Source organism: Colius striatus, chromosome 10, assembly GCF_028858725.1.
Source record: "Colius striatus isolate bColStr4 chromosome 10, bColStr4.1.hap1, whole genome shotgun sequence".
Classification (NCBI taxonomy): domain Eukaryota; kingdom Metazoa; phylum Chordata; class Aves; order Coliiformes; family Coliidae; genus Colius; species Colius striatus.
In genome coordinates, this window is record NC_084768.1 from 1240081 (window position 1) to 1267670 (window position 27590).

The 27590-nt window shown below is 55.2% G+C and overlaps 2 protein-coding genes across 2 annotated transcripts; both read left to right on the plus strand.

Moving 5' to 3' along the window:
• Positions 1 to 359: 359 nt before the first annotated feature.
• LOC133626257 (fas-binding factor 1 homolog) lies at positions 360 to 23602 on the plus strand. The gene is made up of 13 exons (XM_062003892.1): positions 360 to 482; positions 11717 to 11823; positions 16916 to 17308; positions 18525 to 18599; positions 18878 to 18972; positions 19634 to 19692; positions 20401 to 20445; positions 20537 to 20671; positions 20876 to 20976; positions 21413 to 21619; positions 22082 to 22189; positions 22472 to 22599; positions 23574 to 23602. Exons 1-13 carry the CDS (start codon positions 360 to 362, stop codon positions 23600 to 23602), a joined length of 1605 nt encoding a protein of 534 aa, XP_061859876.1.
• A 557-nt stretch (positions 23603 to 24159) lies between these two features.
• Positions 24160 to 25917, plus strand: LOC133626226 (fas-binding factor 1 homolog). Its single transcript, XM_062003781.1, has 4 exons — positions 24160 to 24237; positions 24335 to 24467; positions 24769 to 24941; positions 25444 to 25917. The coding sequence occupies exons 1-4, from the start codon at positions 24187 to 24189 to the stop codon at positions 25606 to 25608; spliced, it is 522 nt and encodes a 173-aa protein (XP_061859765.1). The 5' UTR covers positions 24160 to 24186; the 3' UTR covers positions 25609 to 25917.
• The last annotated feature ends 1673 nt before the right edge of the window (positions 25918 to 27590 follow it).

Sequence of the window (27590 nt, forward strand, 5' to 3'; positions counted from 1 at the left end):
GTGAGAGATTTGCCTCCAACTGAAATGCCCACAGAACACTGAACAGCAAGAGAAAATGTATCACTCTAGTTAATGGAAAAGAGCTGGACAGCACACCCAACAGTATCCTCCCTTTTAGATCATGTTTCCAAGCAGACAGTAGACACATGGAAAACTGCCAGTGCACTTATTCTGAAGCCACAGAGACTGCAGTGCCACCAGCACAAAAGGGCTTTTTACAGCTGTCCTTCCCTAAGGGCTGAACACGCTACTGAAAATCTCCTTCTTGCTTGCCGAGCTGTAAAGCTGCACCCAAGAGGCTTCAGGTGAGCTCAGGTGACTTCTGGTTTATGACAGTCTAGGTGGGATATTGGCTTACAATGGCATCTGTGGTCTTCCTGCAGGACAGAAGGCGATGTAGCACGACAGATTGGTCCAGTCCGTACCAAGTTGTCCTCGTGTTTGGATTTGAGCATCCAGGTCACATCGTACAGCCTGTGCAGGTGAGTTTCCTCAGAGCAGCCAGCAGGGAAGCACACAACCATGATCCACTCTGGGATGGAAGGAGGTCAAGTTCACAGCCTCTCTCCATAATGTGATCAAAGTCAGCACCTGTGTGAAGAAATTAGATGCAACAGGTCAGAGTAAAGCAGCCCAGACCAAGCACAGCACATGAATGAAAGAAACTGCAACTTGGGCTCCTACAGCCAAGCAGCTGCTGTTTCCAACACTTTCATCATATTTACAATGTATTAAATGCCTGCAGAGCTCAAATGATTCAGTTCAGTACACAAATGGAGTCAGACAAGTGTTAGAGTTACTGGCTGCAACCAGTAATGCAGCAAAGAACTGAAATGGATGCCAGCAACTTTGACAGCACCAGTGCGACATATCTGGGAGTTAGAAAGACAGCACAGATGTGTTTCTGTCTGCACACAGCTCTTTTTCTGTAGAATTCTGCAATGCTTTACAGCTGGGAGATTCATGGTGTCCATGATCCTGCCTTTTTTCCACTGTACCATCACAGAAAAGGGATTCGCTCATCTTCCTGCCCTGAAGTTATACTTACCCTACACAAAAAGGAGCAGAAAAGGCTTTCTTAGGTGAGGGGAAACAGCTGGAAAGCTGATAAATGCTATTTTGGCTCCACACATGACAAATATTCCCAAAGAGACCTCAGAACTCCCCAGACAGTGACGCTGTACATCACAGTCTGGGAATGGCTGGGACACACAGAAGTGTGCAAGTGGCAGGTTTCCTTCCAAAATGTCTGGAATGGACTTGTTCTGAAGAACTGCAAAGCACACACACCTGATGGCATAAGATGCACCTCCCCAAAGGGCCTGGTCCCACTTCTACCAGGTTCCTGTCTTTACTTAGACAGCAGAAATTGAGGAAACTTCATGGTGTTTTCAGCTTCTCTTCACTCTTAGGGTTTGAAAGGCTGCAGGGAACACACCGTGGCTGCAGGAACAAATCAATAACTAATAACCCAAATTCCAGACAAAGCTTTTAGAACTACAAAGCAATTAGTGCAATGTGCCTCTCCCTCCACTTCCCTGGTCTTGGTTGCTCACACACATGTACCCACTGCTTAAGGAGTGGCTTCCACCATTGGAAAGAGCTCTTATGACTAAACCTCCATAACCTGAATAATCAGTCACTCAGTGGCTTCCTCTGGAAAATAACTCTCTGTTGCACACTGCTGTAACACATAACCAAGTATAGAACCTAGCAGCAGGCACCATATAAGCATTTGAACCATAACATAATGCAACCCACTAGCACAGATCTCTAGTTACTGTCTGCATGCTGTGTCACCTACTGAAATGTACAGCACCACACACTCTGTCCTGCTCTGGGTACAAAAAAGGACAATCCTGACAACTTCCACAATTCAGCAGCTGGTACAACTTCAGGTATCAGTGCTGCTTGAAAAGAAACTTTCCTCAAGTACCTATAATGCAGTTTGAAACTCTGAATGATTGGTTGCCCATCTAAAACAGAAATGTACCACTGAAAGGGCTCTTCTTCTGAAATCTCCTCTGGGGAGCACGTTCCATCGCACAGTCTCACACAGCTACAACACAGCCTTGTCAGGATGAGTTAGCTTTGATACTAATTCTGGGCAGCTCCCAAAATCAATAGAGCCCTCCCATCTGCAAATGATACTTTGATTCATGCCATGACACTTCCCATTGCCTGCCCATGATGCACCAAACTACTCAATTTCACTCTTCATAAGGTCAACATGACCTTGTCCATTGTACGTCTACCTGCTGTCTCCCAAACCAAGCTGTTCTTTTGGTGGGCTACTTCCTTTTGGGATGCTTGGTGTGAATTATTGTTTGGAGGAAACCCCAGGATTACTGAGTTTGTTCAAAATGACACCCAAAGACAGCAAAGGAAGCCTTTGGAAATCAGCCTTCCACATCACTGGGGCCTTTGATCAAAAGCTGCCTCATTCACAAACTGGCAGACACAAATTTGATGAGCTTTGAATTTGTCTCTTTGAAAAGAATCCCCTGAAATGCATCTAAATCTGGATTTCAGGCTATTCACACATCCTATCAGTTGAGTGCTGATGCATCCACTGATGCATTCTGGTTTAGACACAGGGAATTTTTTCCTTTGAAAGCACAGTTACCCTACTTCTGGGTTCTTCAACGGGGCCACGTTCTTCCAAATGAGGCCAGCAGAGTGCTTGGGGCAGTTCTGAATGACAGAGCTCCTCACTTACTCTTTACTTAATGCTCACAGCACAGATCAGGGAGAAGTTCAGTTGGGAATTTCAAACTATGGCCTTGTAACCTTAGTTCTCCCCCATCTGTTGTCATTAACACAGCCATGAGCAGAAACTCTGCAATTATCTCCTTCTTTCCACCTCCTCCAACTAGTTCTGTTCCACAGCGGCTTTTAGGAACCCACAGGCCAGTTGGGCAAGCGCAGATCAGAGTCCACATGCAGGTGGTTCAGGCAGGAGCCTGCTCTGCAGAAATGCTCAGCGAGCACAGGCAGCAGCAGCGGCTCCCAGGCTGCTGCCTTTCAGACCACCTCCATCCATCAGCATTTCCTGAGACACAGACAAAGGTGACATCTCACTGGCATCCCCTCACCTTTGCCAAGAGACAGACACAGAGCAATGGCCAATTCCCACAGCACCTCAACACCCTTTGCTGGGTTTGGCAAAATTCAGCTTACTCCTGTGGGCCCTGAAACTTCACGAGCTCCCTGAGGCAGCTGCGTGCTCTTGACCTCACCAGCACTGACCCCACCAGGCAAAGGCCAGCTGACAGAAGACAAAGATTTGCTGCTCTAGAGAAATCTGGATTTCTAAAGCATTTTCTCACCCACCATACCTTTCACACAGCTGCCAGCTTCAGTTTTCCCTCTGATCAGAGGGAACCCTTGGATAAAACATTTCAGATTTCCTTCCATTCTAAAGTGGCTTCAAGGGCAAAGACTCAGATTTCTGGCTGAACGCTTCAACCATTTCCTCTACATTTGAAAGCTTAGACCCTTTCTTGGGAGACTTTGCAGACTCGGGCACTGAGGCTTTCAGACTCGTTTCAGATGGAGATCCCCACTTGTCTGCCTCTGATCTGCTTTCAGGACAACAAACTTACCAGGAATGCTACAGAGCCAATTGATTGATTGGATTCACACAGATGATTCCCTGGCCTAAAGATCAGAAAAAGGAACCAAGTCAGTACTAAAGGTTTACTCACCATCCTGCCAAAGCTCTGCTGTGCATTTGTGCAGCCTGAAGAAATCACTCCAAAAGTTCAGGACTCACCACGCTTCTCCTGCAATCCTGACAAATGCATGTGTTAGCTCAGATCCTTCATGTGCCTGTTCCAATATACAAGTTACCCTGTCAACAAATTAAATCCAAGCTGTTGTTCTCCTAAGGACCACAAAGTCTGCGCCCATCTGCAGCATCAATTCCCTCTTGGCAGGATCAAATTGGCCAGTCCACACTTCTACAGAACAAGCCCATTCTTGCTTCTCTCAATTATCTGAGAGCAGCATTCCCAAAGGCAGTAGCAAACATTCCTTTCTGCTAAAGGCTGCAAAACCAAGGCTGCTGCTGACTTGGAGCTGCATGAAGGTGTTGAGCTACATCTTTGCCAGGCCAGGAGTGTTTCACCACCAGGGCACTCTCAGGGGAACCACAGGTTTGCAGAGAAATGGAGAGAGAGGCAATCACTAAAGGACACACACCAACTGTAACCCAAAAAATAGTTCAGACAGGGGCTCAGTCATGGGGTTTGGAAGGCAAATGATTTGCAGTAATTCTCCACACAGTGCTCTATATTTACACCTTCATAGTTTGGACTTGGCCTTGCAGACAAATTACCAGCCTTTCTAAGAGCTCCAGCTCTACTGTGCCTCACCACTACTACCTTGTCAGGCCTGGATGTTGGCTCACGCACACAGGAACTAGACTGACCCCAAAACCACAACCTGGGCCCTGCAGCACCGATGAGCCAAGTGAGTTCAGGTGGTAGCACACTTCTGAGCCCTGCTCCTTTCTCCAAGACTACACGTCCCAGTCAGAGACAAACTCAGACTGTGCAAGCATCCCAAGAAGTCCACCCATTGAATACACCAGGCACTTTGACTTGGTAGAATCTTACCTTCTTGTTTTAATTGTGGAAACTCCCCTCTCCATTACTGAGCCATAGAAAAGAGCCGGAATGGCTGCTACAGTGAGTAGGAGCTACTGATTTGCTGTGAAGTTGAAAATATGATTATATATGATAATATACGACAGGGCAGAAGTGCACTTCATCAAGCAGCTCAGCAGTGGGTTCCAGCTGCACGTCAGGGCAGCAGTCAGCACAGGTTTAACTGGAAATGTCTGCTGAAATCCCAACAGCTGCCTCTGCAAGGTCACATCAATCCCAGAGATACAACAACAACAACCCCCAGCCAACACTACACTGTGTTTTTCACTCCTGAAGGACATCAGGTTGGCATCGCAGCCAGGGTCCCTACCTGGGTGTGTGAACTTGCCCCGCGGCGGCTGCCAAAACAGCGGCACAGCCAGGACGGCGAGCTCCCGGCCGGGCTGTGCCTGCGAAACCTCTGGCCCAGCACCTGTGGGGAGAAGGGAAATGGAGTGAAAGCCCTGCCAGAGTGACCAGCACCACACACTGCTGCTGTCAGACTGAGATGCTGGGGCGGCTGTGGGGGCTCTGGCAGCTGGGGCACCCGGGGCCTGTGCCCGGGGCCTTGTCTCCATCTCCTGCCCCTCCCCAGCTCTCGGGTCACCAAGGGGCCGCCCCAGCCAGGCCCAGCTCCAGCCTGGAGCTCCCATCACCAGCCCCGGGTGGGCAGCAGGCAGGAGACACCCCCAGAGCTGCCCAAGGGCCTGGCTGGCCCCAGCCCTCACCTCAGCCAGGCCACAGCTGCAGCACAGCCTGTGCCTCACAGCACCGACACGGCTGTGGGCAGCTGAGGGGGCAGCGACAGCTCCCAGAGCTCCCAGCAATGAACAAGGACGGCTGGCAGCCCCTGCCCAGGGCTACAGCTCCCACATGGCCCAGGAGCCAACATGGCTGGCCGGTAGCCAGTGCCCCAGGCCTACAGCTCCCACGTGCCCCGGGGCCTCCTTCCTGCTGCCTGACCCTGCAGGGACACCAGCCCCTGGCCAGGCCCCCCTGACCCTGCAGCCCCATGGCCGCCTCCCCAGGGCTGCACAGGCCCAGCCCCAGGAGGAGCCAAAGGAGGAGGAGGAGGAAAATACGGGGAGGAGCAGGGCAGAGGGACAGAGCAGGAAAGGGATGGAGCTTAAGGAGACAGGGAGTGCAGGAGGAAAAAGAGCAACAAGCAGCAGCAGAGAGGGACAGAGAGAGGATTGGAAGGGCAGAAAGGAGGATGGGGGGATACACAGACACAGGCTGGGAGTGGGACAGGGGGGCAGAGAGACAGAAAAGGCACCAGGAGAGTGGAGTGACAGAGAAATGGGACAGGGATTAGGACAGAAGGGAATAGGGAAGGAAAGAGAAAGGGAGAGGAGGGGAGGGGAGGGGAGGGGAGGGGAGGGGAGGGGAGGGGAGGGGAGGGGAGGGGAGGGGAGGGAAAGCATCCATAGAGAGCAAAGAACAGAGGGATGTGGATCAGCAGAAGGAGGCGCAGGAGGGTGGAACAGTGATGGCCTGAGAGAGTCAGAGGAAGAGCCCTTTCAAGGGGGTGAGGAGCAGGATGGAGGCCTGGAGAGAAGAGAGAAGTTCCAGCCAGCTGAGCAAGAGAGACGGGCAGGAAAGTGGGGACAGGCTGTGGGGGAGAGAGGGAAAATAAGGCCAGAAATCACAACATGGTGATAGAAAAAGGCAAAGGGCAGGGAGCAGGAGAGGAGAAAAAATAGCAACAGGGTGTAGGACAGGCAGGGAGGGGTTAGAAAATACAGACAAGGAGTCCTACAGAGAAAGAGAAAGAAAAACCAGTGATGGGGTAAAGACAGAGAGGGAGGAGGTGAAAGATGAGGGCAGGGAGCCAGACCGAGTGATGGGGAGGGACCAAAACTAGCAATTATGGACAAGTGCTCTCATTCCCTGAGCACTGCCCAGGAACTGCATTAGCAGGAGCCTCCAGAAATGTGGTGCCTGCAAAAGGCCTGTCCTGGGCCCAGCCCTGCACCCTGAGAGTGCTGCCGACCAGCACCTTGTCCAGTGGCCAGCACTGGGGAAGGGAAATCAACTGTTTCTTTGGGTTTTTTTGTGATGGTTTTGCTTTTAAAAAGCAACTGTGTGTGCTCTAAATAGCACCTGCAAGGAAAAGGGAAGCAGGCTTCCCAGGTGGGACACCTTTAATGCCTGAACCAGGTACCAGAGTTCAGAGATTTCATAGAATCATAGAATAAAATCACAGAATGGTAGGGTTGGAAGGGGCCTTTAGAGATCATCCAGTCCAACCCCCTGCAGAAGCAGCTCCCACCTAGATCAGGTCACACAGGAATGTGTCCAGGGGGGTCTTGAAGCCCTCCAAGGACGGAGCCTCCACACCCTCCCTGGGCAGCCTGGGCCAGGGCTCCCTCACCTCTCAGTTAGAGTTTTTTCTTTTGTTTCAATGAAACTCTTTGTGTTGTAGCTTCATCCCATCACCCCTTGTCCTGTTGCTAGCTACAACAGAGAAAAGGGATGTCCCAACCCCCTGACACCCATCCTTTAGATAATTGTAAATGTTAATAAGGTCTCCCCTCAGTCTCTTCTCCAGACTGAACAGCCCCAGGTCCTGCAGCCTTTCCTCGTGAGGAAGATGCTCCAGTTCCCTGATCATCTTGGTGGCCCTGTACTGGCCTCTCTACAGAAGTTCCCTGGAGCTGAGGAGCCCAGAACTGGACACAGGACTCCAGAGCAGAGGGGGAGCAGAACCTCCCTTGACCTGCTGCCCACACTCTGCTTGATGCACCCAGGATGCCATTGGCTTCTTGCCCACGAGGGCACGTTGCTGACTCATGTTCAATTTATTACCAGCCAGCACTCCCAGGTCTATCTCTGCAGAGTATTTAGCTGAAGCAGTGAGAGGCATTTAGGTGCCACTTGAGGCTCCTGCTGAGCTTAATTAAGTTCTAAGGCACCGTGTCTCCCTGCTTTGCCTATGGAGAACCAGTGTACACCAGAGGAAAGTGCTACTGAAGCTCTGCACCTTTACCTAAAAAAGGCAATTATTTTTAGATTTCCCAAGAAAGACGAGAGGGATTTTCCATTCTTCACCTTCTGGTGAAGAATGCAGCAACCTTGTTCCACTGTGAAGAGGAAGATTGAGACCTTGTGAATTTCAGAAGGGGAGAGATTTGCTTGAATGAGGCCTGTACCAAGAGCAAGCTGGTGGGAGAGGACAGGAGTGAGGAAAGAGCCGAGTTAGAAAGCGCTCTAAGAGAGAATTCTCTCCTAGATTCTCTAGGAGAGAATTCTGACTTGACAGAATCTTACTTCCTTGCTTTAATTGTGGTAACTCACCTCTACTTTACTGAGGCATAAACAAGAGCCAGAATGGCTGCTACAGTGAGTAGAAGCTACGAATTTGTTGTAGAAGTTGGAAATGTGATAATAGATGATAATACATGATTTGGCAGAAGTACACTTCATCAGATTGGGAGAATCTGATTGGGAAATGATCTCTTGATGTTCCTTTCTTGAATTGATGTTCCTTTCTAGTCCGTCTTCCTCCTCCCTGTAACTCCTCTCTTCCTGGATGGTGGCTGCTGAGCTGCCTGTGTGATGTACCATCTGCTCTTGAGCAGCTGTCCCTCAGCAACAATTCCTGTTGCATCCCACTCTTCTCTGAGTTGACTCCTGCCTTTCCATCTTGGCTTGGTTTCAGGGATCTCCATCCAACCCTTATCTCTCTTTCTTCAGCCCCACAACTCCAGCTGTTTCTTCTCAGATGCCTTTGAGATGTCCACTCCCCGGGTCAAGTTGAGCCTCCCTCTTGCAGAGGTTTTGGGCCCTGGGATTTCTCCCAGTTGTTTTGAATGGAGGTGAGCTGGCTGCTGGAACACAAGGGGTACCTCTCCCACTTTATGTTGTCCTTCCTGCTCTGCAAGGACCCTGATGTCCCTTCACAAGGGCATTCTTTCACACTACTGTAAAGCACAGTGGTTGCCAAAACTGCTGCCTTTCCCCCCCTTTTCCTGCAGGCTGTATTGTTCTCAGCTGTGGTACACAGAGCTCCGGGCTGGCTCCTTGTCTGAGCCTTCTGAGCAGTCATCCAGGTTTTAACTGGCTTGGGCACAGATACAGTGCCTTCAGCAGAAGTGGCAGTCATTTCCCCACGGGCCTGGCGAGGCTCGTCCTTTCCCAGGGTGGTCTCCAGTCGTGGCTGGTTTGGAGGGAGTTTCCCATGGTCTCCTGGCAAGTGCTGTGCCGGAAAGCATGTCTGCTCCCTTTGCTCCCTCCCGAAGAAGCTGTTAGGGCTTGGCAGTTGAAGCCTGGGAAGTTGAAGTCTTGGGAGTTGGTTCTTGGAGAGGGAACTTCAGCAGCAGCAGGGATTTGCTGCCTGACATTCTTGGGAACAAATTCAGCTCCAAGGATGAAAACTCAGCATTGAATGGAAACTCCTGAAGGCTGGTGCTTTTTAACTGGGCAGTCGCAGATGCCCAAACCACAGGTGATGATTCTCTCTTTGCTTGGAAGCCAACCTTAGCAAGTCCTGGGTGCTTATTTCTTTGGTGTTTTCTTTGGAGTTCTTTGGTCAGGAAATGGGACAGCAGATGAACACAGGTCTGCTGCAGGATGCTGGGGTCTGCTCATGGGCTGAACTCTTTGCAATGCCTCCTCTGTCTTTGTCCACACAGGGGCCGTGTCATCAGACCCACGTTTCATTTCAATGTACCTTCCCTCCCCTTGACACCCCTGTGATGTCTCCTTTGGTGAGTGTGCCCTGGGCTTGGCCCCACAGCTTGAGGGCTCTGTGTGTTCCCAAAATGGAGCCCTTGACTGCAAGCTCCTGTGTCACTTGTGTGTTCCTCCAGAGCAGCCTCAGACTGTTCAACCCAGGGCTGGTGGCTGCTTCAGCAGAGCTTTGCCATCACGGGATCAAACAGGACCCAAGGAACAGAAAGTCAGTGGGTTTGAGTGTCCCTCACAGCCTGTGCATCCCTACCCTGCCAGTCCTTGGCAGCAGAATGACTGGGAAAGTCATTCTGGGCCTGGGAAAGGTTTGTCCCAGAAGGGCTCAGGACTGCAGGAGAAGGGAGTTGAAGCCACCCACCAGCCTGTAGAGCTGTGGGCAGATGTTCCTGCTGAAAGGCAACCACAGCATTTCCCTCCCTGACCTTTGGTGTGAGATATTAATTAGTGCCGTGAGGCCTCCTCGTTGTCACTGGCCAGGTAACGTGCCCAAGGCACAGCTCTGCACCAGGCACTGATGTTCTTAAGAGACGTGGGCTCCTTCTCCTTCCTCCCCAGAAGCTCTGCTGGCAGAGCCAGTGACTGAGCACCCCGAGCATCTCCATTGAGCTGCAGGCCCTGGGTCTCCATCTCAGTCTCCCAAAAGGCTTTGTACTAAGATGATCTGCAGTTTAAAAGTGAAATCATTTTCATACTGCTGGTGGACAGAAAACTCATGGTCTCTCCTGAGCCACTTCCTCCCCTCCCCACATCACCCCTCTGCCACTGCTGCAGTTCCTTTTGAAGAAATCTGCCCCCACACAACGCTGAGTGAGCAGCCCATGGGAGATGGCTCCTGGCAGAGCTGGCCAGCCCAGCCAGATGTCCACTCCAGCGCAGGCTGTGGGCTGATGTCCTCTCTCTGCAGAACACCACCACCTGGTGTAGTTGTCTCCTTGCTTTCCCATTCTGAAGAGCAAGTGTCAAAGCTCTAGTGATGTGAAGCTTTGTGGGCAGTGAGCAGAGCCAGTGTGCAGCGTGGCTGTGGTGTCCCTGTGTGTAAGGTGATGTGAGACACGGTGCCTGCTGATTTTGTGGATTGCACTTTCAGAATGAATGCTCTGTCTGGGTGCATACTTCTAAGTGAGAAATAATTGGTGTTGCTTTAGGGGCAGGTAAGAGAGCTCCTCTCAATTGGAGAGAAACTTCTGGTGCTCAGCACTGTTGAGAGTGGGGCATTTCCAAAGCAGCTATGTCTGTGGTCAGTGTGAAAGGGAATTTTGACCATCAGATCCTTGCTCAGCTTCTCAATGAGCTGTAATTCAGAGGCTGTAGTTAAACTCCAAGCCCAGTTTTGTCGTGTCAGGGTGTTCACAGCAGGAGTCACAGCATAAGTGGTGCACAAATGCATGCTGGTGTCCTTTCCCCAGGCTGCCCTCGCACCTTGGTGTGTCGCCTCACCAACATCTCCTCGGTGCCCGTGACCTTCAGCCTCTGCATTCCCAGGGATGGCTCAGGAGAGCCCAGCACTTCCAGTCTTGCTCAGATCTCAGACAACACTCACCCATCCTGTAGAAAAGGAGCCCAAGGCCGTGTCAAGCCAACCGAGTTCTCCATCAGGCCTCGTAGAGGGACCATCTTCCCCCAGGGATCCCTGGCTCTCCAGGTATGGGGAGAGCCAGACGTGCTTGGGCAGGTGGAGCTGAAACTTCACTGATGCATGAGAGGGCTTTAGGGCTGGCAGCTCTGAGCAGAATGCGGTGAGAGATCTGCCCTAGTGTTAGGCTTTTGTTAGCTGGGTTATCCTGGGACTTTTCTGAAGGAGCACTGCTTTGTTTCCAAGATCAATGATGATCACGAACCATATGGTGAAGCACAGAAGCCATTTGGGAGCTGCTTAGAGCAATGTCTTTGATTGAAAGTAGGCAGAGGAAGAGTGAGGAAAGAGCTGTTAAAAAGAGACATGTCATTGCCTAAAGCTGTTTGCTCTTCCTCCCTGTCCTATTCTTCCTCTCCTGTGCAGCAGAAGGAGTTGTACTCCATGTGGTGATCTCCAGTGGGGACTGGAAAAGCTCTGGCACAGCATCTGCTGGGCCATGTTTTGCCCTCAGCTTTCCCCTGGTAAAGCTGAACACCTTCTGTTGAAGTCAGCAGGTTCCCTCTGTTGTAGTCGGGACTTAGAAATTAATTCTAAGGCTGTGCTGAGTAGAGCATGAGTCTAAAGGTGCTTGGATTTAGCTTACAGATGCCCTGATCCCTGCAAAGTGTATTTAACAGACCAGATCTTGTCAAAAGACTCTCATTGCTCCCAGAGGCTGTGCTCTGTGCACAGACCAACAGAGGACAATGGCTTCTAGGAGTGATGAAGCTTTTAATGCTCTTCTCTCCTCTCCCTCCAGGTCTCCCTGTGTTCCACCACAGTAAGGACGTACGAGCTGGCGCTGGCGCTGGCGCTGGACGTGGATGGTGTTGGTGAGGAGGTGTGTGAGCTGCCCATCACTGCCAGGTACCAGCACTTTCCTCACAGCTGAGCCCCTCTCCTCATGCCCCCAGCCCCGAGCTGCCTGTGCAGGGTTCTGCCTCCAGCTCCAAACCAGAGCCAGTTGTGGCCAGCCAGCCAGGAGAGCAGCAGGGCTGGGAGAGCAGCCCATGTTGTGCTCAACACTCAGGCACGGCCCTGAGCCTTTTGCTAAAGGGAACATCATGATATTTGTTATCGACCTGGGTTTTGGTGCTTGAGCTGTAGCCAGTTTCCAAAGGGCCACCTCTCCTCCTTCCTGCCAGTGGTGGGCTTGGGCTGGGCTGTGACCAAAGTGCAGCACTGGACACAGCGAGGAGCCTGCTGAGAGCTGGTGTGTGCTTCAGCTGACAAAAGCTTGTGCCACATGAGAAAAGGGCTGATGGCAGGACTGGTGAGGGAAAAATAAAGACAAGGCCTTAGGAAGGGGAAAATAGTCCTTGCTGTGGAAGGTGGACTCAGGTTTCTCTGCTTCCTTCTGGTTCTCTTGAGCAGTCTCAGCCTTGTGCCAGAAGTCGCTCGTGCTGCAGGCAGATTGGATCCCGTTGTGCTGCAGTGGGTGTCAGTTTGATGACAAGAGGGATGCAGAGAGGAAGGAGCCAACTTTTGTGAGACACTGGAGTCTTGTGTTCCTTGAGCCCAGGTGAGCACTGGTTGATGGTGGGAAAGCTCCCCTAGAGCTCACACCTTGCTGGGACTGTTGGGAGGACCGTCTTGCAAGCCCCCTGAGGCAAAAGTGCCCATCAGAGAGCTCTGGGACAGGGCCCCGTGGTCTGCCGGGGCACTTGGCAGCCTCCGTGGTGCTGAGCCTCAGGGTTTGCCCATCCTTTACAGGTGATTTCACACAAAGTGAAAGGTGATTTATAGCTGTATTAACCGTGTTTGACAGCAACAAACATGCTCCATTTCATGCTCTTTGGGGAGCAAACACATTCTGCATTGTCTCAGCATCCCCCATTGCAAGTGATTTGGATAAGACCTTGTGCTGGGAAAAGGAACCTACCTGAAGGGAAACCTTGGGAAGCAGTTTATCTTCTCTAGCCTTTGAGGTACAGGAGAACTTAGAGGACAGTGAAGAGCTGCTGCAAGGAAGCTGCCAGCAACAGGAGTGGAGGCAGCAGATTTTAGACCCCCCGAGGATGCCGAGTCTTGTGTCTGGGTTATTTCCTGCCTTTCTGCTTTCTCCTGAGGGTTTGCTGTGTGGTTCTCCAGCCCCAAGCCATGTGAGATTGGTCCTGCTCATAGCTGAGTGCAGGTGCCGGTTGCTCTGGAAGCCCAAGCGGTGGGAGAGCAGGACACTGTTGTTTCTGTCACTGTGTTTGGGAGGGAAAGATCCCCTCTGATGAGTACTAGGGAAAATTGGGCCTTTGTGCCACTGCTCTTGGTGGGGGTAAAGGGTACAGGCGGAGTTGCTGATTGCAGGGATCCTTCCTGGCAAAGCAAGATCTTGTGATCCATGGCTGGTGTGGGCAAGGAAAGAAGGGATTCAAGGTATAAGCAAAATATGATGCCTTGAGAAGAGGAAGGATGGTCGAGGGAGGGTCTCCTCCTCCTCTCCTCTGCCCTGGTAAGGCCTCATTTGGAGCCCTGTGTCCACTTCTGAGCTCCCCGGCTCAAGAGAGAGAGGGAACTGCTGGAGAGAGGCCAATGCAGGGCTCCCAAGATGCTGAGGGGATGGAACACGTGTGTGAGGACGAAAGGCAGCGGGACCTGGGACTGTTCAGTCTGGAGAAGGGAAGGCTGAGGGGGCACTTCATCAACACTCACAAGTATTTAAAAGGTGGATGTCAGGAGAATGGGGCAACACTTTTTTCTGTAGTGCCCAGTGACAGGACAAGGGGCAATGGGTACAAGCTGGAACACAGCAAGTTCCACTGGCACAGGAGCAGAAACTCCTTTGGTGCTGAGGGGAGGGAGCCCTGGCCCAGGCTGCCCAGGGAGGGTGCGGAGGCTCCTTCTCGGGAGGTTTCCAACCGCACCTGGACACATTCCTGTGCCCCCTGAGCCAGGGGAAGCTGCTGGAGCAGGGGCTGGGGCTGGAGCAGCTCTGCAGGGCCCTTCCAGCCCCTGCTATTCTAGGAACCTGTGACTTCCTTTTCTATTTCTGTTATAAAAGTGCCAGACTCGAGGGTGATGTGGGGAAATAGTTGGCTACCAGGGTGCTGCAGGAGGAGAAGCTCACCTCAGCTCTGGTGCTCGTGTCTCATTTCCAGCCACAGGACATAGAAGAGAGCAGTGGAGAGGTCGGAGCCAGCCTGGCAGGCTGCAGAGGGGCCCTGAGGAAAACATGTTGCAGGGAAGTCGCTGGCCATAAGAGCAGATCGGGAACTCCTCCTCTCCCTGCAGGGAGGAGCTTGGCGTGGCTGTGATCAGCAGTGTCAGATGCCTCTGCATCCTGACGTGGAGGCCGGCAGAATCTGTAAACGGCCTTGTTGGAGCAGGGGAAGGCTGGGACACTGCCGTGCTGTGATAAGCTACGAAGGCAGGCCTGGGAAAGCCAACTAGGATGTTCCGGTGCCTCTGTTTGGAGGCCTAAGTGATGCCAGGGACTGGAGGCGTTTGCCCAGCTGTCAGTCAGGAGGGGCCGTGCTCACTGGCTTCATCCTTGTATCCTTGCCCCCCTCGTGGGAGCAGGAGGTGCTGGTGCAAGAGCAATTGATCTCTGAGGGTGTCCAGTTGTGGCCGTGTGGCTCCGATTCAACAAGCGCCTCCTGCCTTGGTGTTCCCGTGACTCTGCTGTTCTGCCTCGTGTGTTTTCTGGGCATCCTTTGCCCCGAGTGCGCTCTTCAGAACGGGGTGACCCGATGCAGGAGATGCAGCGAGCTGAGGGCAGAGGAACCGAAGCAGCGGGTTGATGTCATCGGAGCAGAAACCTGAGAGACGGCTGTGACAGACGGAGCCCTGAAGCCATGGGCTAAATCAACCCAGCAGCCAGGGCAGAGGACTGGCCACGGCCTGAGGGGACGGTGTCTGTGCGTATCTATGTGTCTAGATCTCAGTGGCAGGGAAACGGGCATAAGCAGCGCGTGTGTGAAGCGGGCAGACGCAGCTGGTGCGGGACAAAGGTGGGAGCGTGGCTTGGGTTTGTCGGCGATGGGGTTAACTCGGCCCAGCCGCCGCAAGGGGGCGGAGCCAGCCCGGCCGGCGTCGCGGTGACGTCACACGCCGGCGCCCGGGCGCGCGGGAACGGCCGTTGGAGCCGGTGGCGGCGAGCGGCGGGTGAGTCCGGCCGAGCTTCGTCCGAGCTCCCGGCGAGCCGCGGCTGAGCCCCGGCCGAGCTTCGTCGGAGCTCCCAGCGAGCTGCGACTGAGCTTCTACTGAACTTCGTCTGAGCTCCGGGCTGAGCTCCCCCTGAGCTCCGGGCTGAGGTCTGTCTGAGCTCCAGTCTGTGGTCCCTCTGAGCTCTGGGCTGAGCTCCGGGCTGAGGTCCGTCTGAGCTCCCTCTGAGCTCCGGACTGAGTTCCCTCTGAGCTCTGGGCTGAGGTCCCTCTGAGCTCTGGGCTGAGCTCCGGGCTGAGGTCCGTCTGAGCTCCAGGCTGAGGTCTGGCTGAGCTCTCTCTGAACTCTGGGCTGAGCTCCGGGCTGAGGTCCGTCTGAGCTCCCCCTGAGCTCCTGGCTGAGCTCCCTCTGAGCTCTGGGCTGAGGTCTGTCTGAGCTTCGTTTGAGCTCCAGGCTGAGGTCCATCTGAGCTCCGGGCTGAGGTCCATCTGAGCTCCAGGCTGAGGTCTGTCTGAGCTCCGGGTTGAGGTCCGTCTGAGCTCAGTTGGAGATCTTGGCTGAGGTCCCTCTGAGCTCCCTCTGAGCTCCTGGCTGAGCTCCCTCTGAGCTCTGGGCTGAGGTCTGTCTGAGCTTCCTTTGAGCTCCAGGCTGAGGTCCATCTGAGCTCCGGGCTGAGGTCCGTCTGAGCTCAGTCTGAGATCTGGGCTGAGGTCCCTCTGAGCTCCCCGTGAGCTCTGGGCTCAGCTCCAGGCTTAGTTCCCTCTGAGCTCCGGGTTGAGGTCCATCTGAGCTCCAGGCCAAGGATCATCTGAGGCTCATCTGATCTCCATCTGAGCTCGAGTCAGCATCAGGTGAGCACTGGGCTGGGCACTGGGCTGGACATGGGGCTGGGCACTGGGCTGAGCATTAGGCTGCAGGCAATGAGCAGTGACACTGAGCATTGCTCCTTTGCAGTCTTTAGAATTGTTCATTCCCTCCTTGTGTTGTTCAGTTGTCCCACTTATTTGGGATCCCGTGGGTGCTCCAGACCCAAGGAGATGAGGTTTTCTTCCCTCCTTCCTCTTCTGCTTGCCTCCTCCCCCAGGTGATCACCAGGCTTTGGGCAGAGCGGGAGCCCCATGGGCTCTGCTTGGGTCAGCACCCGTGGGGCAGTGCGGGTGGCGCTTGCTGCCTCTCAGGGTATTTTGCAGAGCTTAATGTCAGTGTAATGTTTGCCATGCAAACCACTGCAGGAGCTCGAGACTGCTTTGGGGAGTGTGGGGTGGTTTTGAAGATTCAGCTGAAGCTTTGTTTGGAGTGCCTTGGAGCCAGGCTGGCAGGCTGCAGAGGGGCCCTGAGCAGGAGAGGGAGATCGGTTGCAGGGAAGTGTCACTGGCCATGAGAGCAACCTCTGGTACCTCTGTTTGGAGGCATAAGTGATGCCAAGGGCTGGAGGCTTTTGCCCAGCTGTCAGTCAGGAGAGGCTGTGCACACTGGTGTTTCTGAAGTTGCCAATATGTCTGTGGTGCCCCTGGTTTCATATGCTGTTTCCCAGACAGTGTGAGTAGGAAGAGGGCTTCAGTGTTGCTCATGGGCTGTTCAGGAGAAAGCTGCCTGTGGCTTAAATATGTTTTGGGGAAGTCCAGATGAGACCTGGTTGATATTCTAATGTGGGAATTTGTCTTTCTCTGTAGGCAAAAACACCCAGGGAAAGTCTGAGAAGCACATACACTCGTGTGCTTCCCTGTACCCAATCTGTAGATCTGCCCCTCCGACAGGGCAGGCAGGGGCCCTGGGGTCCCCTTGCAGGCAGGGCTCCCTCCCAGGGGCAGGGTTCCCGGGGCCCCTCGGGCACAGATGGAACTGCTTCTCCTTGCGGCAGGTTTTCCAGCGACATGAGCAGCCAAGTGAAAGCAGAGCTGCACCCCAAAGCTGCTCCTGCAGGCAGCAGGCGCACGGTGCGGGGCAGGGGGGCTGGAGCCGACTGGCTGGGCCTGAAGGATGAGGATTGGTGTGAGTGGGAGCCGCTGCCTGCAGCGAAGGGCAGCCCTGCCGTGAGCCGCCCCAGCCCTGCCCCGGCCGCACGGCCTGGCCCCGCCAGCCACGTCCCGGCTGCAGAGGAGGCAGCGGCTAAAGCGGCCCCGCTGGAGGAGGAGGACTGGCTGATCGCTGCCTTGGCTCGCAAGAAAGCCCAAGCGCAGGCCAAGGCCCAGGAGAGGAATGCCGAGGCCTCGGAGGCCCCAGGGGAAAGGCTGCATCCCCGTCCTGCTGTCAGGTAAAGACACAGTTGATGGCCACGCTGCTCCCGTTTGCTCCACGTGCAGCTGCTCCAGCAGCACCTCTCCCAAAACCTCGTCTCAGATTGAGGCCCTTAGTTTTAAGCACTAGTTTGTCTTGGGGTGGAGCCCTGGGAGCCCAGCACCTGAAGCTGTGTAGCAAGAGCTGGGTGCCGCCAACCCGCTACATCTGCTGTAAATCTCGCTTTGAACGGCTCCTTGCTTAAATGCAGTAGTCCCAGCACTGCAGTCTTTTATCCCAGTGCTATTTGAGCCTCATTGTATGTTTTGTGATGCAGCTGCTGTGGTGTGGCCGTGTGCTCTCTCCATTTCCCACTGCCTGGCCTGGCTGTCCTTAGGACACTCTTGCTGAGCTGACGTGTGGTGCTGCTAACACTCAGGCTTGTGTCACAGCTCTGTTCTAGGGGATGATTTCTTCAGCAAGCTCTCTGCAGAGGACAGCAAAGCTGCAGGGGTGAGTCCAGATTTCAGGAGAGAGCCCAAGTGTGTCAAGGGCTGGGACTGGGCTGGGCTAAGATTGCCCCTGATCTCCCTGTGTCCAAGTCAGTAGTGGGATATGGGAGATGGCCTGTGCCACAGAGGTAACCCCTCTGTGGCATCGCTGTGGAGTGGGGAAGATGGGACAGGGGAGTGGGTGGATGCGGGGAGAAAGGCTTCCAGGTGCCAGGAATTACATGCTGCTGCAGCCTTCCTGGGTGCGCTTCAGGGAAAGTGTTGTAAGAACGCTTGCCCAAATTAGCGCAGGGTTTTCTCCTACTTGATCCGGCCTGCAGCCCTCCAGGCTCACCTTGCTGTTGTGGCCAGAATCGCACCCACTGTCCCAGGTCTTGCAGAGCTGTCCTGGATGAGCACAGCCCCACAGCACACGCTGTGTTCCTTGTTGCTGTCTGCATTCCCCTTCATTCCTCCTAGTTCCAGACACACCGCCTCCTCCTGCTGAGTTTACACCGGCACAGGTTGAGCCTTGTGCTGTTGGAATGGGGCTCAGAAGGGAAATGCAGAGAGCCATGTGTGATGTGCAGGGCTGTGTTAGCTGGGGCTGCTGCTGTCTGGGGCGAGCGGGGATGAAACGAGTAGGAACAGCAGTGATGGAGGTTTTGAGACAGAGGCTTTCAGCTGCAAGGCAGGAATTGGTGTTGGGGACAGGATCTTGCCTTCCCTGAGCTCTTCCACATCTGGTGTTTCTGCCTGCAGCCATCCAGCCGCCTCCACAGGAGCCCCACAGCAGGCAGCTGCCCTGCAGGACACAGCCAGTGCAGACAGCTCTGGGTAAGGCCTCTGTCAGCTCTCGGGCACCCTCCGTGGGACAGATGTCCTGCAGAAAGCAGCTGCGTGTGTGCAGTGGGGGAGTGGGGGGGACTGGGAGCCAGCAGCGATCCCTTTGGGCCTGAGACCTCTGTAGCTAGGAGGGAGGGCAGCTCGGCAGGTGGGTTGGGTTCTTGTCTGTTGGAGCACTAGGAAAGCCAAGCTTTCAACTTCAATGGCAAGCAGAGCAATATCTGTGTGCCTCTCCCTGCTGTGCATCACTTGTGTCTCTGCCCCTGCAGGCAGCCGGTGCCCTGGCTCAGCACCACGAAAGGAGCCTCAACTCAGGCGTCGGAGGCTGAGAAGGAGGATCCCTCCGGAGACACCAGCGCCCTGGGTGCGTTTCCTGGGATTGTGCAGCTTGGGCAGCAGGATGCAGAGAGGCTCCCCCTGCCCTGCAAAACAAGAACAAATCAGGAGGCACAGCATTACCCTTGGCCATGGAGTTGCTGCCCAGGCTTTGAGCAGCCGGTGTGGGAGCAGGTTGCCACGCTGCAGGATCCCACCATCCCCCTTTTGTGGTGTGGTGGAGACACGGTGCTGGGGCACACTGAACTCTGCAGGGCTGCCTTTGGACTTTCAGAGCGCTGCAAAAGACTTGGTTTCTCTTGGTGGGCATGAGTTCATGCTGTCCTTTCTCTCTTCCCCCTTCCCTCTTCCTGCCCACGTGCTGGTCCCACTAGTGCTGTGTCTGGGCTGAAGCTGTGCACCAGTTCAGAGCCTACTGAAAGCAACTCTTTTAGGATTCAGCCTCCTCCCTAGGTGATGGAGATGGAGGAGGAGCCATGCTTTGCCCTCAGCCTTTCTCTGCAGGGCAGAGTGCCAGCATTGTGGGGGTGCAGGAATGGACAGGCCTGCCTGACCCTCTGTCCCCATCACCACCCACCAGAGCAGAGCAGGACCCTTCTCACTCTGCCCAGGAGAGCCAGACCTTTGTCCTTCTGGGAGGGGATGATTGCTGTTGCCATGTCTGAATGGCAGACTTGTTCCATTTTCAGCCTCTACAGCCTTATTGCCAGGAGAGCAGGAGGTGCAGGGCCCTGTCCCACTTGCTCAGGTAGGTCTGCTGGGCCTGTGGCCCTGTGAGATGCAGGATCAGGCTTGTGCTGATGGCCCTCTGCTGCCAACTCCTTGTCATCCAGCTCTGTGCATCCATGGGAGCCTGGGTTCATGGAGGGAAAGTGTTGGGAGAGCTCTGGGATACCACAAGTAGTATTTATCAAACCAAAGCACGTGTGCTGTGGATGCTTTGTAAATCACAGCAATTGACACTGCTGCATTGCCTGAGCAGCATGTACAGACTTCTCCAGGCACATATACGTCATATTAACAGCAAGAGATTGCAGTTGATAGAGGAATTGGCTTCCTCAGCATGGTAGTGAGGATACTCGGAGATGGTTTCTAGAGCACTGGAGGGCCATCAGAGCCTTTGGCAGAGAGGGCAGCTCTTGCTTTGTCTTTGAAGCCCCTTTTTCACATCTCCCTGGGCCTCCTTGCCCTGCCTTCATGGCAGGACAGCTGCTGTCTCCCCGAGAGCTGCCGGCCTTCTCCTTGAATCTACCCCCACAGCAAGAGGAGCCCAACATCATTTTGTCTGGGATAGGGGCTGCTGAGCATCAGAAGGGAGCCAGGCCAGCAACAGGGTTGGGCTGGGGAAGGGTAGAGGAAGGGCCTCAGTAAGCTGGGTATGAATTACCACTCCCAGGCTAGGAAGAATGTTCCCTCAGGACTTGAGCTGCCTGACAGCAGCCCTGTGTCTCTGCAGGTTCCCACGCCCAGGACACGTCTCCAGGCTGCCCCACAGCTGCAGGTGAGACACACGCCTTCCTGTGTGGGCTGATGGCCACCCCACAAAGCCACGGATCCTGAAGGGCCTTGATCTTCCCTCTCCATCCCCACAGGCAGAGTCCTCAGGCCTGGGCTTGCTGCATGAGAGGAGGCCGGGGCATGGCACTGCCCAGCTCTATGAGGATGCATCAGGCTGCCGGGCAGCTCTGGTCAGCGCCCAGGCCCGTGTGGCAGAGCTGGAGAGCCAGGTGAGCCCCGTCACCTGCTGGAAGGGGGCCACGGGTGACACAGCGGGAGGAGAAGGGCTCATGTCCACTCCAATGGCATCAGAGTGACAGGGGAGAGAGGAGAAACCTCTCTGTCCAGAAGTAGCCATGGCCACTGAGTGAGTGCTGCTGTGGGAGCTGTGTCCCTGGAGCAGCACAAGGACCTTCTCCCCGGGTGCCCGGCAGGTCCAGATGCTGGAGGTGGAGCGGACGCAGCAGAGGCTGTTGCTGGAGAGTCTCCAGCAGCAGCACCAGAAGAACCTGGATCTTCTCGAGAGCCCCTACAGGTACCAGGCTCTTGCCTGTGCTCCCCTCCTCTGTCAGATCCTTGCCTGCAGCCATCTCCTCTGAGGTAGGGAGGGCTGGGCTGCTTCCCCAGTCCATCCTTGGGGTGGACAGGAAACAGAGGCACGTCGGGGTGGACCTGGTGGGGACAGAGAGCAGCCCCACAGGTGAACAACCAAGGTTGGAGTCCACTCTGACCAACACTGTCTGGTGGGTGGTGAGGAGGAGGAACAGGTTTGGAGGAACTCTTTGCCAGCATGTCCCCAGCCAGTGCAATGCACTGAGCAGCAACAGGAGGGTTTGAGGCTCTGACTGTGGAGAGGCCGAATGTTTCCCATGTGCACAGCAACACTGAATCCCCACGTGCACTTTGGGTGGAGAGCTCCAGGTATTGCCATGAGAGCAACACTTCTCCCTTGGTGTGACCTCTACGAGCAGGCGGCAAATGAAGGTGTTGGAGGAGAGCCACGGGCGGCAGGAGGAGAGGCTGCGGCAGGAGCTGGAGCAGCTGAGGGCTCAGCTGCTGTCGCAGAGCCAGGACGCGGAGCAGGCGCAGGCAGAGCTGCGGGCACAGCACCAGCAGCAGCTGGCAGCACTGGAGCAGCAGCACACGCTGGAGGTGAAGCGGCTGCAAGAGCTGCAGAGGTGAGAGCAGCACGCACGTGGGGTTAGTAGCCCTGCTCTTGGCAAAGGAACCAGGGAACAGCCTGGGGCTGCGGTGAAAGGAGGCTCGAGAGGCACTGGGCTGTGGGTGGCTCAGTGGCTTTTGGAATGGGGATTTGCTTTGTAGGTTGGCACAGGGAGATGTGGCTGGAGGTACCATTTCAGAGTGAATGTTTTACCTTTTTACTCAGTCCAGTGAGCCACTGGTGTCGCATGTAGTTTGGGTCAATGAGAAGCCAGGTTTTGGTGGAGAAACCCTTAAGCCCTGCATGTGGTCTGTGCCAAATGTGGATGCCTGTCAGGGGCGTGCCCTGTGACAGCCCACCACGCCAGCTCAGCTCCTGGCACCACTCAGCTCCATGACCAGGCCTCTTGCACAGTGCCTGTCACGGGGAGCACGGCTTTGAGACAGCCCGTGGTGGGCTCCTCACCCGTGTCCCGCAGGACGTCCATCCAGGAGCTGCGCCAGGACTACGACGAGCAGCTGCGGCGGCTGCAGCGGCTGAAGGATCAGGAGGTGGATGCGGTGACCAGCGCCACGTCACACACCAGGTACCAGCCCCCTGGCCGTGGTGTTCCCCGCGGAACCAGCCTCAGGCTGTGGCAACAGAGCCCATCCCCTCTTCCCCCTGCTGCCTCTCGCAGGGCTGCTGAGCACTTTGCTCTCTGTCAGTACTCTCCTAAGCAGCAGCTCTGTCTTCCCACCACTCTGCTGTGACCCACAGAGGGGCAGGGCAGGACTGCCTGGCCTTTGGCCCACCACATCTCCCCCTCCATCGCAGTGAGGTGAAGCGTGTGCCACAGGGTTGACTTTCTCCTCGCTCTCCTCCGCAGGTCTCTGAACGGCGTCATCGAGCGGATGGAGAAGTTCTCCAGTGATCTGCACGAGCTCTGGCACAAGGTGGAGGCCAAGCACCACAGCACCTCCCAGGAGCTGGCCACGTGGGCACAGCAGCTCAGGGGTACGTTTGTCAGCCATCTGTCAGGAGGAGTTGGGGCAGCCAGACCAGGCACAGCCACCTCCGTCATGAGAGGAAACCCCCACGGTGGGTGTAAGCAAAGCCTCCCCCTGCCACGAAGTTTTCCGCCCTTGGCCTAAAAACCAGACTCAAAGTCTGAAAACCAGGCTGGAAGCCTGAAACCAGGCTCGAAGCCTGAAAAATGAACCAGACTCGAAGTCTGAAACCAGGCTCGAAGCCTGAAAAACCAGCTCCAAGCCTACTTCATGTGGCGATCAACCCAGGGTCCGATTCTCAGCTGGGTGGGAAGAAATCAGTCCTACTCAATGTGAGTGACAGCAGAAATCTTCACTTTATTGAGAGCAGGCTCTAACTTATATACACAGCAGCTTCAAAGCTAGCTCAGCAACAGCAGCTAATAGATTACATTCTCATGTTCGTCCTACTTGCGGTTTCTGCGATAAGCAAGCTCCCTCACATTTTCCCATCTTGTTTTTCCCCCGTAGTTGTTTTCCACCTTGAGCTGTTAGCTCGTTAGCTGAAAACAGCCTGACCTTGAGGGAGCAGAAAGCGGCCTGCTGTCTGCGCTGACTGCATGACAGCAACTGCTTTAACCATGGCTCTGACTCTGGTCTTGATTGTGCATTAAATTCATATAACTAGAACTCAGATTGCCTTGCCCCATCAGGCCTAACATGATACCCCGGGATCCATGTCCATTCTCCCTTAACCATTCCTCCACATCCCCCTGCCATGGGGACGTGGCCAGAGCCAGCTCTGCTCCCTCCTAGGGCTGTGCAGAGGGGATCTGTGGCATAGACAAGGTGGCAGAGCTGCCACAGTGGAAAAGAAGCATTCAGCCTGAGTATTTCCACTGCTGACAAATTGTTTTGCTTTGAGCATGTTTGAGGGTGTGCAACGTGGTTGAGGGGCTCTGTCCTTCCCAGGGAAGGGAGTGTGTGTGTGTACAATCCCAGCTCTGCCAGCCCTGGGCCCCAAGGGGTGATGGATGAGGGCACTGCTTAAGTACCTGGAGGTGTTGCTCTGCACCCCACACTGGCACACACAAGAAGCTCAACGGGGGCAGATCTCTCCCATCACTTGGGAAGACTCACAACAGTGAACAGGACAGGGCAGGTAGTGCATTGGTTTCCCCCGTACCCATCCCAGGAGCTGGCAGAGCTGAAAGCCAAGGAGGAGCAGCTGGAGAAGGCCAGAGAGCTGCAGGATAAGGCCTGGCAGAAGCTGAGGCTGGAGAAGGAGAGGGTGAAGGTGGCTGCGCAGCGCGTCCGGCAGCAGGAGGAGAAGGTGCAGAGCAGGGCCAAGGTGAGCACAGCATCTGCCTGAGTCTGGCAGCAGAGCTGGGAGGGGTCACAGCCCTCCCCAAGCCAGGAGGAGTCCTAGTGCTGTCCTGGAAGGGGAATGAGGGGATGCAGAAAGGAGCCCTGCCCCATAGCAGCAAGGGACCCTGTCCCCAGCCTCCCCAGCCTCTCTACCTTGCAGCTCTCATCCCAAAAGGACAAGAGGGGGCAGCGAGTGCTGCAGAAGGCTTGCAGCGGGGAGTGTGAGCACCCAAGGAGGCTGCAGGCCATGCAGCAGCGCTTGAAGCAGCTGAGGCAGCAGGAACAGCACCTGCAGGAGGTACACCCCCTCGCCTTTCCTTCTTGGCCTGAAGCCACTGTGTTGAGGGCCTCAATCTTTGCCAACAGCTTCTCTCTTTCTCCTGGGGATGGGGCAGGAGTGGCTGAGCACGGCTCTGAAGAGGAGACAGCTAGAAGAGCGATGTGAGGAGCTGCCCAACAACTCCATGATGCTGCTGACTGCAGACCAGGACCTCGGTGCCCCTGTGAACGGCCTCTCCAGCACACTGTGTAAGGCTTTCTGCCTGTTGCCAATGGGAAGGGACATGCTGGGGGGGGAGCTGCACTTGTATTCCACTTTTCAGGAGGCTTGGCATGTTGCTGAGGGCTGAGTTAGTTCCCCTGATGATAAACCTCAGCTGTGAGTTGGCCCCTTGTCCTCTGAAGGCAGGGCAGTGCCAGGAGGGTGCAGAGGGGGCAGAAGGGGAGAGGCAGCTGGATTAAAGCCCGTTTGCAGTGGGTGGTTGGGGAGGACCTTGCTGTGGGGACATGCAGGCAGCTGGAAAAGGAATGCTGTTGTCTCTGTCTGCAGTTCCCCTGACGACAGCGGCACCACAGAGCTGGGGTCTTGTTGCAGAGCCTCCAGCTCCTGTCAGGGTGCTCCCTCAGCACAGCCCTGGGGCTGGCAGGGACACCCTGGCCACAGCCAGCGGCACCGAGCTCATTGACGCCACACTGCTGCTGCTGAAGTTCAGGGCCCAGCAGGTGAGGGGGAGGAGGCTGGGGCTGGAGAAGGGGCTTGGAACCGGCTGGATGGGAACAGGGCTGGCTAAAGCGCGCTTTGAGGCCGGCAGCCACAGCATGGGGTGTCTCCTCAGACCATTACTGAGCTGTTGGGCTGGGTGGGCTTCCAGAAGAGGACCTAGAGGACCTGTCACACCTAGAAGAGTGATGCCAGAAGCAAGGAGGGGTGAACCTTCACAGCTTGTCTCAGGTTCATTAATAACATGCAGGACCTGATGGTTCATCCCTCTCCTCACACCATCCCTGACTGGGAGAAGCCATCTCTGCTGGACTCTGGCTTTGTGATGTGCCAGTCCCCTCCCTTCAGCCCCCTGCTTCCCTGCTGGGGCTTTCTCCAGGCTGGGCTGCTCTTTCAGGCTGCTTCTGTAGGATTCGGGGTACTTTCCTCACCCAGTGACACCCTGGACTGTGACTCTGTTTGTGTTGCACTCTGATATCTGTCCCATCATCCCTTTCTTCTCAGGACCATGGTTTCTTAGAGAATGAGGAGTTCTACCTGGAGAGTCTGACAAAATCATCCTATCACACATCAGCTCGGTCACGAGGATGGTGGTCAGCACATCTCACACCAGCAAAACTGCAGCCACGTCTCCACCAATTGGTGACAAAGAAACCCAAGCTTTCTTAGGCATTGTGGGCTTTTGGAGGCTGCACATTCCCAACTGCTGTAAATCCTCTCTGTCGAGTCACCTGGAAGAAAAACGATGTCAAATGGGGCTCTGAACAACGACAAGGCTTTCAACAAATTAAACGAGAGGCTGCTCAGGTGGTGTCCCTTGGGCCAGTCTGAACAGGACCAGATGTGACAAACATGCTCTGCACTGCAGCTGGAGAGAATGGCCCTACCTGGAGCCTCTGGCTAGAAGCACGTGGGGAGGCTGGAGGCTGAGCCCTGGGGTTCTTGAGTCAGGGATGCAGAGGATCCGAGGCCCGGTGCACTCCCACCAAGAAGGGGAGACTGGCAGCAGATGAAGGAGTTTGAGCTCCCTCAGAAGGAATTGGCATGGAAGCAGGACTGTTCTCAGCACCCAACTGCCAGTGCTGGGCTAGGTGTCCAAAGGGAGGGTCTCCTCCACACATCAGGCGACTGACGCCACATGGAGTGAGGGGGTTGTGTTGAGCACTCAGTGAGCTCCTGTAGGAAACCGCAGTCACCCCAGCATCCTGCACGTGATCACCAACTGGCCAGAGGGCAAGAGCTCTGGACTACTGCCTGAGAAGGAGCTGGCAGATGCTGAAGAGGCCCCACCATGTACTAAGCTCTCAGCAGATGAGAAGCAAAGTGTGTCGCTCACCGATGGCTCCTGTTGTGCTGTGGGACAGCATCGGAGCTGGAAGGTGGCTGTGGGGCGTCCCCTGTGACACGTGGCACAAGCTGCAGAAGGAGAGGGGCATTGGAGTCAGCTGACACAGGTGGAAGCCTCCCAGCTGGCTTTAGACATCCCCCAATGAGAAAAATGGCCAATAGTTTGTAGTGACTCGTGGCTGGTGGCAAATGCTCTGTGGGGTGGCTGCAACCATGGAGACAGAACAACTGGCAATGCCAGGGCCACCCCATCTGGACTGCCTCATTGAGGCCAGGCATCGCTGCCCACCTGGAGAAGCTGGCTGTGATGGTGTGCCACCGAGATGCCATGTACCCAGGAACCAGGCCCCTGAAGAACATGAGCACAAACAGGAGCCAGGGTGGCAGTGGCCCAGGTGTGTTGGGACTGGCAATGGAAATGTGAATGTTTGTAGCTCGGGGGGCCCACGATGCCTCAGGCCACCAAGGAAGAGATGCAGCTCTAGATGGGCTGTTGCACAGGTTGTCCATGGATGCGAGATATGCTGCCCTCAAACAAGCCAAGCGGTTGAAGTCTCTGTGCTCTGAAGGACAATGGCTCAAATACCAGTGCAGAGAGACCTGGCAGATGGACTCTAGCACACTCCCACACGCTGAGGCAAGCACTAAGTGCTCACCGTGGTGGAAGCGACCACTGCATGGCTGGAAACAGATCCTGTGCCTCATGCTACTGCCTGGAACACCGTCCTGGGCCGTGAAAGGCAAGTCCTGTGGCAACAAGGCACTCCAGAAAGAAACGAGTCAGACAATGGGACTCGTTTGTGAAACCTTAGGAGACAGCTGGCGGCCACAGCGCTGGGTCTCGGGGTGACGCGGGTGCTCGGGGATGCACCACGTGTCTGCAGAACCCAGGCTGAGGCAGCAGCAGCTGGGATCACAGCACCCATGGGCCCATCAGGCACATCTCCCGCCTCCACAGCACACTCCTCCCATTCAGCTCAAGCTACAAGACCACTGCAGTAGACACTTGCTTCCCAAAACATAATCCCTGGGTGCGAGACCCCGGCTGCTCAGAGCCTGGCCTCGGCCGTGCAGGCAGGAAGCAATCTGAGGCAGGCTCATCCCTTTGCCCTGGGCAGGCTCCGTCTCCCTCCCAGCCTCCCTCCCTAAGAACACAGGCCTGAGCCCTCTCCAGGCCCCTCACCTCCAGGCAGATCTTGTCCTTCAGCCTGAGCACCTTGGTGGCCTTGAAGTGCAGCCACACGCTGAGCTCGAGGACGCCCCGATCTTGCGAGACAGAGGAGTCCTCGTTGAGGTTTCCCAGC

Excerpts from the sequence above, each read along its gene's own strand:
- LOC133626257 (XM_062003892.1), top strand. The coding sequence starts at position 360 with ATGGCATCTGTGGTCTTCCTGCAGGACAGAAGGCGATGTAGCACGACA. Across the intron at positions 20,446-20,536 it reads AGGCTGCCCCACAGCTGCAG|GCAGAGTCCTCAGGCCTGGG; the intron begins GTGAGACACACG and ends CCATCCCCACAG. Across the intron at positions 22,600-23,573 it reads GTGGGCACAGCAGCTCAGGG|CTCTGCCAGCCCTGGGCCCC; the intron begins GTACGTTTGTCA and ends GTACAATCCCAG.
- LOC133626226 (XM_062003781.1), top strand. The coding sequence starts at position 24,187 with ATGCAGCAGCGCTTGAAGCAGCTGAGGCAGCAGGAACAGCACCTGCAG. Across the intron at positions 24,468-24,768 it reads CGGCCTCTCCAGCACACTGT|TTCCCCTGACGACAGCGGCA; the intron begins GTAAGGCTTTCT and ends CTCTGTCTGCAG. Across the intron at positions 24,942-25,443 it reads TGAAGTTCAGGGCCCAGCAG|GACCATGGTTTCTTAGAGAA; the intron begins GTGAGGGGGAGG and ends CTTTCTTCTCAG.